Here is a 13,208-nt window from a genome sequence, read left to right on the forward strand (position 1 = left end):
TCTCTTTCCTTCATACCACCATATCACCTACAGTGGTGGCTCAATGGTTATACAATTTTGCAAATTAAAAGTTTGCTGTTTTTGCAGAACTTAACATATTTTCATATTGAAAATAAAGTGTGTCTTCAACATATCTGGCTGTTATTCACTCTGACAGATCTACTGCAGCATCATCATAAAAAAAGAATAAAAAAATCACTCTCCTCACAAAAACTGAAGAAAATGATCAGAGAGAAACATCCAGGGAGGATGTGTGGCAGGTTGATGTCCTCAGGAAACGTCCTGTAATGTTCCATCACATTTTCAGTACTTCACCTGAAGTACTCCCACACAAATACCAGCACGCCGTACGTACACTCCACCGCTTCATCCTCTCTGAACAGTCACTTTGCTGTGCTGCTCAGGACGACTCCTCTCTTTTCCACACTATCACCATGTTCTTGTCACTGAGGGCCACCAGGTAGCGTAGCTCAGGGTCCATTGCTACGCTGTTGATGGAGGGGCCCTCTACCTGGCCGAGTCCCTTCCTTATTGGCGACGGCCACTCCAACACCTGCAGAAACAACAAAACAATGTAAACTGTAGCGGATGTTTACCATAGAGATTTGGTGTAGCAAATACACCGTATGTTTTATTGTTTGCTTTGCTTCTTGTAGATTTGTTTAAATCCTCTCTCACAGCTATTTAGTTTTGTCAACGTGTAAACAGATATTAGCACATAACTTAGTGGCTATTATCATAACCAACATACAAACAAACTGTTCTTAACATGATGTTCCCAACACTATTTAAAGGAAACAGAGTTATAGAGTTAGAGGACATTTAGAGGAGAAGGATACCTCAGTGGGCAGAATGGGCTTCCCCATCTGGAAGCTGTTTTTGGTGACGTGGTATGTCCATAGTTGGCCTTTGTCGTCACCACACACTATGTAGGCTTGGCCTAAGGAGAGGACAGTGAACACACACACACAGTAAATCATCAGACTGAGTTGGGGCAGGTTTGTTTCTCTACACTGGTTCAAGCTTTGAACTGAGACACTGATGTGTGACTGAACTGTAGCAGAACAGTGTAACAAAGCTTGAAGAGCACTAATGTGCCTCTGCTGACGTCTGAAGGCGGCGTTGCACCGGGGAGTGAACCGGTGGGAACCAATCAGAATCCACAGACATTGGTCAGCGTCCAATAACGTGCTCATTGTGACAGAGCTATAATCTTATATTCTTTATCAGCGTCACACCGCAACCAAACTGCATCAGATAATATAAAAAGTAAACTGAACGACTTGTACGAGGACTACTCTGTATCTATTGAGGGTTTTTCACATTGTGCAGCAACTCACACTTACACCGAACACCTCTATAAATATTTGTAACACTTCTAGCCCAGTCATCAGATGTAAGAATTAACTCAACTGTTAACACTCACTGACAAATGTCAATGAAAAGACATCTGCTGTCAAATTCCTCTATCTCATCATTTACCAACCATGTGACCTACTGCTACACACCCTCATTCAAGAGACACCAACTGCCTCCGTGTTCAGCACAGACTATTTTCCCATTATAACTGAAGGTAATTTAATCTGAACAGAATAATGAAACTGCATCCTGCTGCCTGTGGCGCCCCCTTTCTACTCCAAGTGCTATGACCCCTCTAAAGATTTTATTCTCTAATATTTTAAGTTCTAATTAAATATTTTCACCTCTCACTTTTACACCTTATATATGTTTTTACAATGTTTTACTACTATTTATCTGCTTTATGTGATTTTCCGATGTTGTGTCTTGGTGAGCAAAAGCCTTTTCCCATCTCGGTGTACAACAACAGGTGATCTGAGATTTCGACGACGTGGACGTACCGGGACAGGTGTTGAGCGCCAGGTAGGGGATCTCGGTGTTGGCCCACTGCAGCTCAGCCAGAACCACAGCACACACCGTCATGCTCTTCTTGTCAGGGCGCTGAGCCTTGGTCCTGCTCCAGCTCCACAGGTAAATGGAGCCATGCATGTAGTTCTTAGAGGCTGTGATGAGCAGCAGAAGAGAGAGGAAGTTAACAAAAAGCAGGAATATAAACAAGGAACTGCACCATGTCTGTTTTGTTTTGTGTTTTGCTCTGTTTTTTGTTTTTTTGGGGTTTGTTTTGTTTTTTGATTCTCTTATTGTTGTTGTTATAGTTGTGCTTGTTTTTTTTTCCATGTTTTGTTTTTTTTATGTTTTATGATGGAAACTCTAATAAAAAAAGGAACTGCACCATCACTTACCCACTATGTCATCAGTAAGAAAACTCAGGCCATCTATAGTGTGGTAGTCATGGTCTTTGTCCTCCTTCTTATAAATAGGGAAAGTTATTTCCATCTCCTTGGACCGACTGAGGAGGAAAAAAAAAGAAAACACCATCATATATCATCTCTTATAGTTTATACACTCTCACCATCTTAAATTAAAAACGCAAAATGTGGGCCTTTACCTCTTTGAGGTGTTGTTGGTTCCGAGTTGTGTGTTGAAGCAGTGCAGCCCGTCCTCACAGGCAGTCAGCAGGTGAGTGCTGGGGGAGGTGGGAGGGAGGCAGATGTGCAGAGGGGTGGCACCGACCTCCAGCACCAGAAGCTGACTGTAGGGTCACAGACACGGAGCAGAAATATACTCAATGTCACAGCCTGAACCTCTAGATAACACTGTTTTTCATTCTAGCAGGATCCGAGTTTGTCATGAAACTGAATGTGCACCAGTGGGATGACAAACAAGACATCTAGTAACATTAAATACACAATTTTAAAAGAAGCAATGCTACATTCCGGATCAAACGTTTTTCTAATGACACAGCTAAGAAGCAGAAAATACTCACACAACTTTGAAGTTGTAACGGCTGTCCACTCCTCCGATGTCCCACAGCACTATCTTGTTATCGTACGATCCAGCTGTGAGGGAAAAACAATGAACAAATGCTGAGTTTCTACACTGATAGCAAAGCATGGAGATGGTGATAGGCTATCAGCCATACTGTATCCAGCTGTGTTTTTATATCCAAAATCTATTTATTTAGATTTTTTGGGCAGAAATAATCTTCTTTCTGTCCATTACAGACTGTGAGTGCAGCAGGTCAAAGGTAAATCAGTAAGCTGATCTGAAATCAGCAATCATTGTCCACTCACTTTTGTTTTCTCTTCCAAATAAATTAACACTAGACTGTGGATTAGTTAGACTAGACTAACTAGATTAGTTAGACTAGACTAACTAATACACTTAAGTCTTGTCATATTTTGTCTATCAGTAATAATTAAATTAAACTCACCAAGTTATATTTAAGTACAATTATCTTTTCATTCATCTGATGTTGGACATAACCCTAACCCTAACAACTGTCCATCTCTAGGGTTAGAGGTAAGTGGGACTCACTGAAGAGGAGGTTTCCCTGCTGGTGGTTGAAGCGGAGGACAGACAGCGCCTTGCGACTGGCTCTGAACTCCCCGTAGGCCACGTTGTTCCTCGGGTGCATCAGTTTGACCAGTCCTCTCTTTCCACCTGCCGCCAGGACGCTGCAGTGCTGGGCCGAGGCCCCGCCCCCTCTGGACATCAACACCGTGGACCAGGCCAGAGAGAAGAACTCCTGCGGCGAAGGAAACACAGACACAAACAACATCAGACAAACATCTCAAACTTATTCTATGACGTGAAATGTCAATTTTTCACACCCGCTATAGACTAAATACTGATAATGAGAAAATCTGAAACCTACGGTATATTAATACGTTATGTGAGCTAATGTCTGCAAAATTCGTACAGTTTCCTGTGATAATATGAAATTATATATATTTTGCAGTCATTAGAACCTATGCAATAGTTGAAACACAAGACACAGCTTTCAGATTTTGCTCATACAGACAGAGAATATGACTGAAGACGATGATGTCTTGTGTTTTTCTTCACATACAAAGACAAGTCTTTAATGTTTAACACAAAGAAACTGCACTTAATCAGAGAACAAATGGAGCTGACCTCCCCATGAACTTTGTACTTCTTCATCACCATCCCTGTTTCACAGTCGATCACACAGACAGAGTCTCCACCACAGGTTGCAGCCAAGCGGCTTCCTCCAGCTCCGCCTGTCAATACCGGAGCAGAACAAGAGATTAGTTCTGTTTTCCTCCGGTGAAAAACCTTGGGAACTTATTTATAAATGTGTTATTTACTTTCATTTTTGAGGCCTTGCTGGCAGCCTTGATAAAAGCGAGTGGGTGAACTGTTTGTCTGGATGTGTTTGTACTGTACCGGTGGAATCTGGCAGCGGCTGGAAAGCGCAGGCCCACAGCTGGGTGGAGAAATCCTCCGAGCTGTCCTGTTTGCTGTGGCACTGGAGCACGTGGAGAGGCTTCAGACACAGCGGCTGCAGAGGGGAGGAAACGTGGACAAACAGGAAGGTGGAGAGAGGGAGATAACAGACGGGAGGAAAAGGAGTTTAATGACATGATGTTGTGATGTTGTGAATAACCGGGCTTTCAGTGCTGCTGCTGCTGCTGCTGCTGCACAGGGACAAAGCTGAGTGAACAATGAAAATCAGTTCAAAGCTGAATTCATGACTATGTGAGTGTTGCTTTGAACTAAACATCAGTAGTCAGGTTTATAAAAGAATGATTGACAAAATAACTTGCAGATTATGGACTTGATTGATCCTTGTATGGACAGTGTGCAACTTTATGAAGAACCCTCAGTGTCTATTTTTGAAAAATAAAATGCCCTTAATTAATCTGGCATTGTCACAATGACATGTTTAAAATGACTACACGATGTGTTTCGGCATCAAACCTTCATCAGGGAGTCCAACATAATCTAGAACTAGGTGTTTCTGAATTATGACTCCCTGATGAAGGCTTGATGCCGAAACGCGTTGTGTAGTCATTTTAAACATGTCATTGTGACAATGCCAGATTAATTACAGGCATTTTTACTCAAGAGAGTGCCTTGGAGTTTTTCTTTGCTTCTCACATCCCCTGGATCCCTCTCCAAGTAGTTTTGAGTGAGGAGCCCACGAAGCGCTCCTTTTGTTGAACATTTATTAAATCATATAAATTTAAAAGATTAATTTATTGGAGCTCTAAAAATAGACCTCTTGTTTTTGCGTGATAAACTTTTAACAGTGTTGTTGGGGGCTGCAGGGATGAGTATTCAGGAACCGTGTTTCCGTCACCTGTGTCTTGCTGCAGCTCTTTAATGTCGACAGCATGTCAGTGTCTCTCTGCAGCTTTGTGGCTTTCCTGTTGTTGTCCTCCCTCTCTTTAACCGTAGTTCCGTCCTCTTTGCTCTGCGGCGCTCTGGAGGCTCTCCTGGGCGTCTCGGCCCTTGCCTGCCCTCTGGTGGGGGTGGACGGAGGCTGGGTAGACGGAGGCTGGCTCGCCTTGCGGGGGCTCATCCTGACGGCGTTGGCCTGGGTCAGAGGTTTGAGGCGGAGGCTGGATTTGCGAGGGCTGTCTTCAGCCGGGGGGTCCTGGAGGTCTGCACGCAGCTTTTTGCGAGGGGTCAGTCTGAGGTTGGCGTCTGATTCGGACGTGGTCTTCTTCCTCTTGGTAGGAGTTGAAATTTCCTGAAAAGAATAACATACTGTATGAATTGAAAAGCAACTCCAGGATTTCTCAATGACAGGTTCCCAGTAAAAGTGCTGTCTGGTTTGCAGACATCATGTTAAAACAGTTCATTGTTGAAAGTCTTACACAGTTCTCTTCTTTATCTAAGGCCTCGCTGGTCTCCGGTTCTTCCTTTGGCTCCGTCAGAGAGCGCAGGTACTCCTTAGCAAGAATCTCCACCTAAAACCAAAGGAGACAGTCGGTTAAAACGACAGAAGGTAACAAAAAAGAAAATATCTCTCACAATATCAGTAACATCATGAACTTTACCCTCCATTTGGTGAAATCTGTGACTGAACTGGGTCCAAATTTAATCTGCTGACGAGCCGTGTTGATAAAGTTTGTCTCCTGCTTGGACACTTTCTCTGCTGTGATGGGATCCGGGAGATGGAAGCTCTTCTCCCAAAGTGCAGTTATCTGGAAACACCCACACACAGTTTGTACAGTGATAGAGGGGAGAGAATGCAGTTTGCACTTCTATATATTTATAATTCACTTTCAAACACATAGTATACAACTAGACTACTGACATAACACAATCACAATCAGTATTTTTTCCTTATTTATTCTCTTTTTTCTAATAAAACTGTATCTCCTGTTCTACATCCTTTTTTACTTCAATCAATAAAACATTCTTGACAAAAAATAAGCCACTCATGTCTTACCCTGGTTCTGAGGACTTCACTGTAGGCACCGCGCAGGTGGTGGGCATTGGCACTGACGTCTTTACCATTGTAAATCCTCAGCTTGGGCAACAACATCATCAGCTTGTAGTTATCACTCACCTGAGGAGGAAAAGCAACATCAACTGTTTCTTTAATTTTTTATTTTTAAAGAAGAACTATGCAGGATTTTTAGCTTAACTATGCTAATTTCTTTTTTACCTTAATTAAACAGCTTTAGAAATTGTGATGGTTTAATAAATGACGTGTAACTTGTTACAGGAAGAATGGAGGCTCCCTGCCTTCCACGTAGCGTCTCTTGGCTGAAAACCAACCTTGCAAGCCCCCGTGTCCCAGCTCTCGTCTCTGCAGCACCGTGACAAAAATGCACCCCGTAATCTCTTGTTTATGACAGATAAGACTACACAAATATACACAATCGCAACATTGTATGATATGATGATGATATAATGTTATGTACCGCTCTATTGATTGATTTCTCTCCGGCTTCGTTGTAAACAAATGCACATGGTCCACAGGAGGGTTACCAAAACAGCGGAAAAGCGACCGGACCTGCATAGTTCCCCTTTAAAGTTCTACAATTGGCCTTTGCCCAGGGGAAACGTTTTACATGTTTATTTGCATATGGAGCAGGAAGGTGAGATCCAAACACAAGTGGCCACTCCAGATGCATTTTAACATCAGGTGTGAAGTGAAAGTCCATTCCTGATCCGAGACACATGTTAATGCCAGGTACGAATAGTGCCAGAGCTGACATAAAAGACAGACGACCATTCACACTCTCACAGCTACAAGCAATCTGGAAGATCCAGTTCAGCATTTGCACGTCTTAGGACTGTGCAGGGAAACCTGCACAGACACAGTGGGAACAATGCAAATGTGGCATAAAAGTTCAGGTCAGCTGGTGGAGACACTGAAACTTCCTGCTGGGAGGCAACGCTGCCAACAAACACTTACCCACTGTGCTGTATAAGGTATTTATAGTGAGTGTGCCAACACAGTGGGTTTTTGGTTTCTTTTTTAAATTATTCTCACATGGTGAGATCAATGTTCAATAGGATTTGGGTTTTATCAAATGACAGAATGGGTTCCTCCATAATGCAAATAACTATTCCCCTATTAAATGTTACAAAAAATATTTTAAAGACCATTAAACCAACCTACATTTTATTACTGTTTTGACACCGTGAATTTCCCCCTCGGGGACACAATAAAGTTTTATTCTATTCTCTTCTTTAACAGTCCATGTATGTATGGTTTGTTAATACTGACATGTATTATTACTATGTATCATGAAGTTACTCATAAACTTCATATTCTTCCATTTTATGCTCTTATTTTGATCATATTGTCATTATTGCTTAGTTTTCTTATATTTTTTTTGAATGCATTAATTTGGGTTATTTGTGTATTTTCATTTTAAACCAATTTGGGTTTTTGTCTCTTTCTGCAGTGCATGCTATTTGTTTTCTTCAATGTATTTAAATGACAAGACAAGTGTGTGAGCACAACATTTCTGCTGCACAATTATTCCTGGTCCTCACAGTGATATAAAGGTTGTCCTCCATCTTCAGCTCTTCCAAACTGCTGAGAGACTCCAGCGTTGTAACATCCTCTATTTGGTTGTCGCTGAGGTCCAGGTGGTGAAGTGCAGGCAGCTCCAGGTTCTTGGGCAACTCCTGCAGTCTGTTCCCGGACAGATCCCAGCGCTCGAGGGACTGGAGACGGGACAGCAGCTTGGCCGGCAAATCCTGAAGCTTCAGCCCCAGCTTAGACAGACTGAAGAGCAGAGTCAAGTTAATGTTTACACACAGAATGAAGTCAATTACAAACACAAACACACACACAGGCTTCATTCTCACACTTTCTTGATGCCCACAGCAATCATATACACAACACAATTTAAAAGGGCCATGGGCTGAGAAAGCATGCTTACTTCAGTGTCTTGATTTGCTCCAGTTTGTTGCTTTTTGGAGAGCCTTTCTCCAGTAGCAGCTTCTCAGTTATTTTCTCCATTGATTATCTGTAGGGAGGAGCTCAAGTCAAAACATGTAGGAGCATAAGAGAGAGTGTGGGTGTGATGATTGTTAGTGGGAAAGGGGGTTTAGGTGATCAGGGTCCACTGACCACACCTTGATTACACTTGAAAGAACTCAATTTAGAAGGCAGAAAACTTATTTGTGGTCATTTGCCCTTTAATAGTAGGAATATTAAAGGCCTCTGTGTGGAGTATCTGACCTCTAATGGCGCCCAGCAATGTTTTGATGAGCAGGTTTCCGTTTGGTTGGTATCATGTGCTCTACAGTGTGCACACAGGGACACCTCTGTATCTAAACAAGGACATGCATGAGGCTCCTGCCAGACAACATGTACCGACAAATTGTAGTGAATAAGACACTACATTACATCTGATGTTTTTTTTTTTTTTTTTTTTACTTTGTTTGCCTTCATATAAGAGCAAATCTCCACTATATCACACACAGAAAGTAGGATCAACACATACCAAGACAATAACTAAACATCTGTCACAGTTGCAGTCTTTATACCTTGATCAATATCTCTTCAGTTACAGCTATAAACTCTTTGCTAAACTGCTGGGATGTATTTGTCCGTGTGCATGTTTCTTTTAACAACAACAGGGCTCAGCTCGCCACGCTGGAAGCACCGACATCCATTTTTTGTGTCTCTAGGCAACATGACGAACAAGAAACCACTTCTTCTGGACCTGTAGTAAACACCCCAAAGTTTAGCTCCCACCAGAAAACATTAAGTTCATTACTGTTTTTAATACTCAGGGATTAAAGTACTTACCAATTCTTCTGCTACTTCAGTGAACTGGACTGCCTCTGGTAAAATCCGAGCTTTCCCGGGGAAACTCTATGTACTTCCGGTGGGCGTGGTTTAAGTTTCACGTTTTTAAAACCCTGAGCTGAGTCTGCCAGGAAGGATACATTGTACAAAATCGTTAAAAAAAAACACAATACAGTATAAAAAAAATCCATGATCGGTCTACACATAATATAATTAGATCACCATATACATTAAAGTGTATGCCAGTGCTAGCCAGAACCACCCAAATTGTCGTTTGCTACAAGTAACTCCTTAAATATTTATCGTTTCTGTATATTATTTTATATAACACTTAATTTAAATGAAAAAATGTTCTAGTCTAAAGTGTTGGAAAACATTCATAAATTGGTGGTGAATGGATGCGCGGCCTCCGCTAGGTGGCGACGTTGTTCTGTTTTAGCAGATGAGCCCACAACAGAAGAAGCTGCAGCATGATGGCACCTGACAGCACTGACGGTGTCGCTCCGTGTGGTTGTAAAGGCATTCGGCGGTGTCTTGTATGTGAGAAGTTAAAGGGAAAGGGACAGGTGGAGGCGAGTGAAGCCGAGGTAAACATTTCTGATTGAAAACGTGACATTTTACAGTGTCTTTAGCAGCTGGAAATGGACATAGCTACTGCTAGCACTTTTCGCAACTTGCTACGGTAGCCCTCACAGGACAAACCAGACTCCCTCAAAAAGTCATATGGTCGTAACTTCTGAAACAAACATATTTGCTGACTTGCTGTTCGTGAACTACCAGCAATTCTTGTTAAAACAAAATACACTGGCAAACTTTTGAAATAAGTTAGTTATCTACTTTTATATTTTCACATTTAATCGTGTGCCATTAGAAAGTCGATGTAAATGTAGTATTAAATCGGTCTCTTAATGTACACTGTACTTTAAAAGTAAAAGCCCTTCAGATCTAAGTATAACCAGGAAATTTCCAAAGCACTGATTATTGTACTTGTATACTTTATATAATTTGAGTATCACTGATGCATGAAGGTGCAAACATTATCTTACTGTTGCAGCTGGAGCCTAATAGGTAGAACTGAAACTAATGAGCTTGATTGAACTCAGAAATGTTGAGAAAAGCAGAACACAACTATTCAGAGTCCAAAGCAACACCTAAAAAACGTATATATCTTGTTTTAGTTTTAGTTTAATTCAGAAATTCTCAGATTTGAGTTTGTGGCGTCATAGAATCTATTATAATATAATTTTAATAATTCAGCATGAATTTCTTGAACAAATGTCATTCCTACATTACACCACTGCCATAAGGTATCTTTGTATCTTTTTTTCCAGTATACTTTTTTTAAATCAGTATACTGTACTGGTGTAAGAAGCATTAATGCTGCTTAATTCCTTGACATTACACTTCCTTGAAAGGCAGTGGCTAAAGTCATGCACCTTTTTTAAGAAAGTCATTATGCACAGCTCCACTTCTTCCTGAACTTTAACAATATTACATTATTGGACAAACTGATTAATCCAGGTGTGTCTGACCATTGTTGTGAGGTCAGACACACCTGGATTAGTCTGTTTGTCCAATAATGTAAGACAGGAAATAAAGGAGCTGGCTTAAGATCAGGAAGTAGTGGAGCTGTGCAGAAAGCCAATTGTGGTTCATCAAAAGAAATCCCTATATCAAGAAGTCTATGTCTGAGACATAATAATAATTTATATTTTTTCATTCTTTACATTTTATTTCTTTTGTGTGGAGGTTGTGCATCATTTCCGCTACAATCCCGAGACGAGGCTCGCTGTTTGCAAAGATGCTGATGCTGCATCCTTCCCTTTTCCTGGCGTCTTCCTGTTGGATAACTTCATATCAGAAGAGGAGGAGACGGAGCTGATCAGCACAATGGACCAGGATGAGTGGAATCAGTCCCAGTCGGGTCGAATGAAACAGGTATTGAAACAACACACACATACAGATGTTTGCACATATTTTGTTGGATTAGTCAACTAAAGTTTTTTCTCGTATTGTTGCAGGACTTTGGTCCAAAAGTAAATTTCAAGAAAAGGAAAGTGCGCAGGGGCGGCTTCAATGGACTCCCTCCTTTAAGCCAAAAACTAGTGCTGAGGATGCAGCGAGAGCCAAGTTTAGCAGACTTCCAACCAGTGGAGCAGTGCAACCTGGATTACCACCCTCAGCGAGGCTCTGCCATCGACCCACACCTGGATGACTCCTGGCTGTGGGGGGAGCGCCTCGTCACCATCAACATGTTATCAGACACTACACTCACCATGTCGTGTGAAGAGGGTCTGCCAGAGTTGGGACTAGGAGAGGAAGTCCGTGTAGCTGTGCATCTTCCTCGCAAATCTTTAATAGTGTTATACGGTGAGGCACGGCACAGATGGAAACATGCAATTCACAGGGAGGACGTTCAGGGGCGCAGAGTTTGCAGCACTTACAGAGAGCTGTCTGCAGAGTTCTTACCTGGGGGGCAGCAAGCAGAGCTGGGAGCTCAGCTGTTGAACATTTCTTTGAGCTTTCAAGGAACTTCAATAGAGACAAATCTAAAGATGCAGAGGAACACGGTACTACCAGAGCTGGGAGTCTAGACTACTTAGACATGATTTGGACTACACATCTTTGCTGCCTTTAGTGCAGAAAATTATAAGAAACTATTATTGGTTACATACAATATACTGGCTACCAATAATTTACACTGCTCTGTAATGCAGGGAAATCGAAAAGAAACAAAACTTGTTGTTTTGTTGTTGTTCTGCTGGAGTTGTCGCTCTTTCCTTTAAATTAGGCTGATATGGATTAGTGGTTACAAGCCACAATCTGATGCCTGTGACCAGAAACACCAAAGACTCAAGCCCATCTCAGAGCTGGTATTTTCAGCAGACCTCAAGCTTTTCCATCTTTGGATTTTTAATAAAAAATATTTTCAGCGCTACACAATTTACTCCACTTTGTCTTTTTTTTTTGATTTTTCAGAAAGTGCCATTATATTTATTGCAGTTGTGTTGGGAACAGAGGTGTCACAGATTTCATCGCAGTGCGTACATGCTTGGCTGTGACCTGTTCAGCTGTAATGTGAGGAAATGGCCACCCAGAAGCACTGCGGGCTCCAGCTGGACTGAGTCCGAGCTGCTCAGCCACCGCAGCCACTGAAATTCATCATAGTAATTAAGTGGTTGTTGATGTGAACGTCATCTCTCTGCTGTGCTGCTGCAGCTCGCATGTTGTCATAGACACCTTTAAAGGACCATACCACCGAGTTTCTGCTATGTGATTTGGGCATTTTCTACTCATCATGCATCATTTACGACTCGCTGCTTTTCAGTGGCTGTAATATTGTTTTATGGCTGTGAATGTACCTCTCAGGATGCAGCTGCTTTCCACTGATTTTACCAGATAACTCCACTCACTCAGATTTGAGTCCCCAGTTCACCTTGTCTGCAAAATCATATATTTGGTCTGAATTTTGTTCCTTTATATGGATGTTATTATTCAGCAGTTAAATGAACAAGTAATAAATACAAATTCAAGTATTAAGAAATAGTTTTCTGGTCAATATTTTCTGAGAGCAATGAGGATTAATTTCTTTCCATGTAAAATAAGCTTCACTTAATCTAGCAATGCATTAAAATGCTGCTTATACAATTATAGTAACACACTATAATTCATAATCTTTGTTAATACATATTATTTTACTACTTACTTTTAAAATACTTGATGGTGATACTTATTTACTGTAAGTCTATATGATATCTCTTTTTTGTTGTTGTTTTTAGTTTAGTAAAAGAAAAATTTGCACCTTCATTGATTCAACCTTTATTTTAATTTAGGATACACTGATGTAGCTGAAAGTGTCAGGAAACAGAAACACTATGCATTTCTTTCTTTTTTTTTTAAAGTCAAGAAATAGAACAACACTAAACCAACAAAAACATGAAGAATACATAAAAAGTTAAATAACAATCATAAAACAAATACTGAAGTAGGCTAAAAAGTGTGTAAAAACAGCAACATTGGTAAACATCTGTCGGTAAAGTGCGTGTATTTTAAAATTTAAAACGCACTAAAGATAAAGTGAGGACATGTTTACCCC

General features: G+C 41.1%; 2 protein-coding genes across 2 annotated transcripts; one reads left to right on the plus strand and one right to left on the minus strand.

Annotated features, from left to right (window-relative positions):
* Positions 1-400: 400 nt before the first annotated feature.
* On the minus strand, positions 401-8,317 carry lrwd1 (leucine-rich repeats and WD repeat domain containing 1; the record flags this gene model as incomplete). Its single annotated transcript, XM_083987292.1, has 15 exons — positions 401-553; positions 840-940; positions 1,860-2,021; positions 2,262-2,368; positions 2,468-2,611; positions 2,846-2,918; positions 3,397-3,607; positions 3,997-4,103; positions 4,270-4,384; positions 5,186-5,578; positions 5,706-5,798; positions 5,889-6,035; positions 6,284-6,403; positions 7,846-8,080; positions 8,238-8,317. 15 exons carry the CDS (start codon positions 8,315-8,317, stop codon positions 401-403), a joined length of 2,241 nt encoding a protein of 746 aa, XP_083843418.1.
* Positions 8,318-9,569: 1,252 nt separating this feature from the next.
* On the plus strand, positions 9,570-12,197 carry alkbh4 (alkB homolog 4, lysine demthylase). The gene is made up of 3 exons (XM_083986236.1): positions 9,570-9,699; positions 10,862-11,050; positions 11,134-12,197. The coding sequence occupies exons 1-3, from the start codon at positions 9,583-9,585 to the stop codon at positions 11,704-11,706; spliced, it is 879 nt and encodes a 292-aa protein (XP_083842362.1). The 5' UTR covers positions 9,570-9,582; the 3' UTR covers positions 11,707-12,197.
* The last annotated feature ends 1,011 nt before the right edge of the window (positions 12,198-13,208 follow it).

Source organism: Trachurus trachurus (genome assembly GCF_905171665.1).
Source record: "Trachurus trachurus genome assembly, chromosome: 14".
Classification (NCBI taxonomy): Eukaryota; Metazoa; Chordata; class Actinopteri; order Carangiformes; family Carangidae; genus Trachurus; species Trachurus trachurus.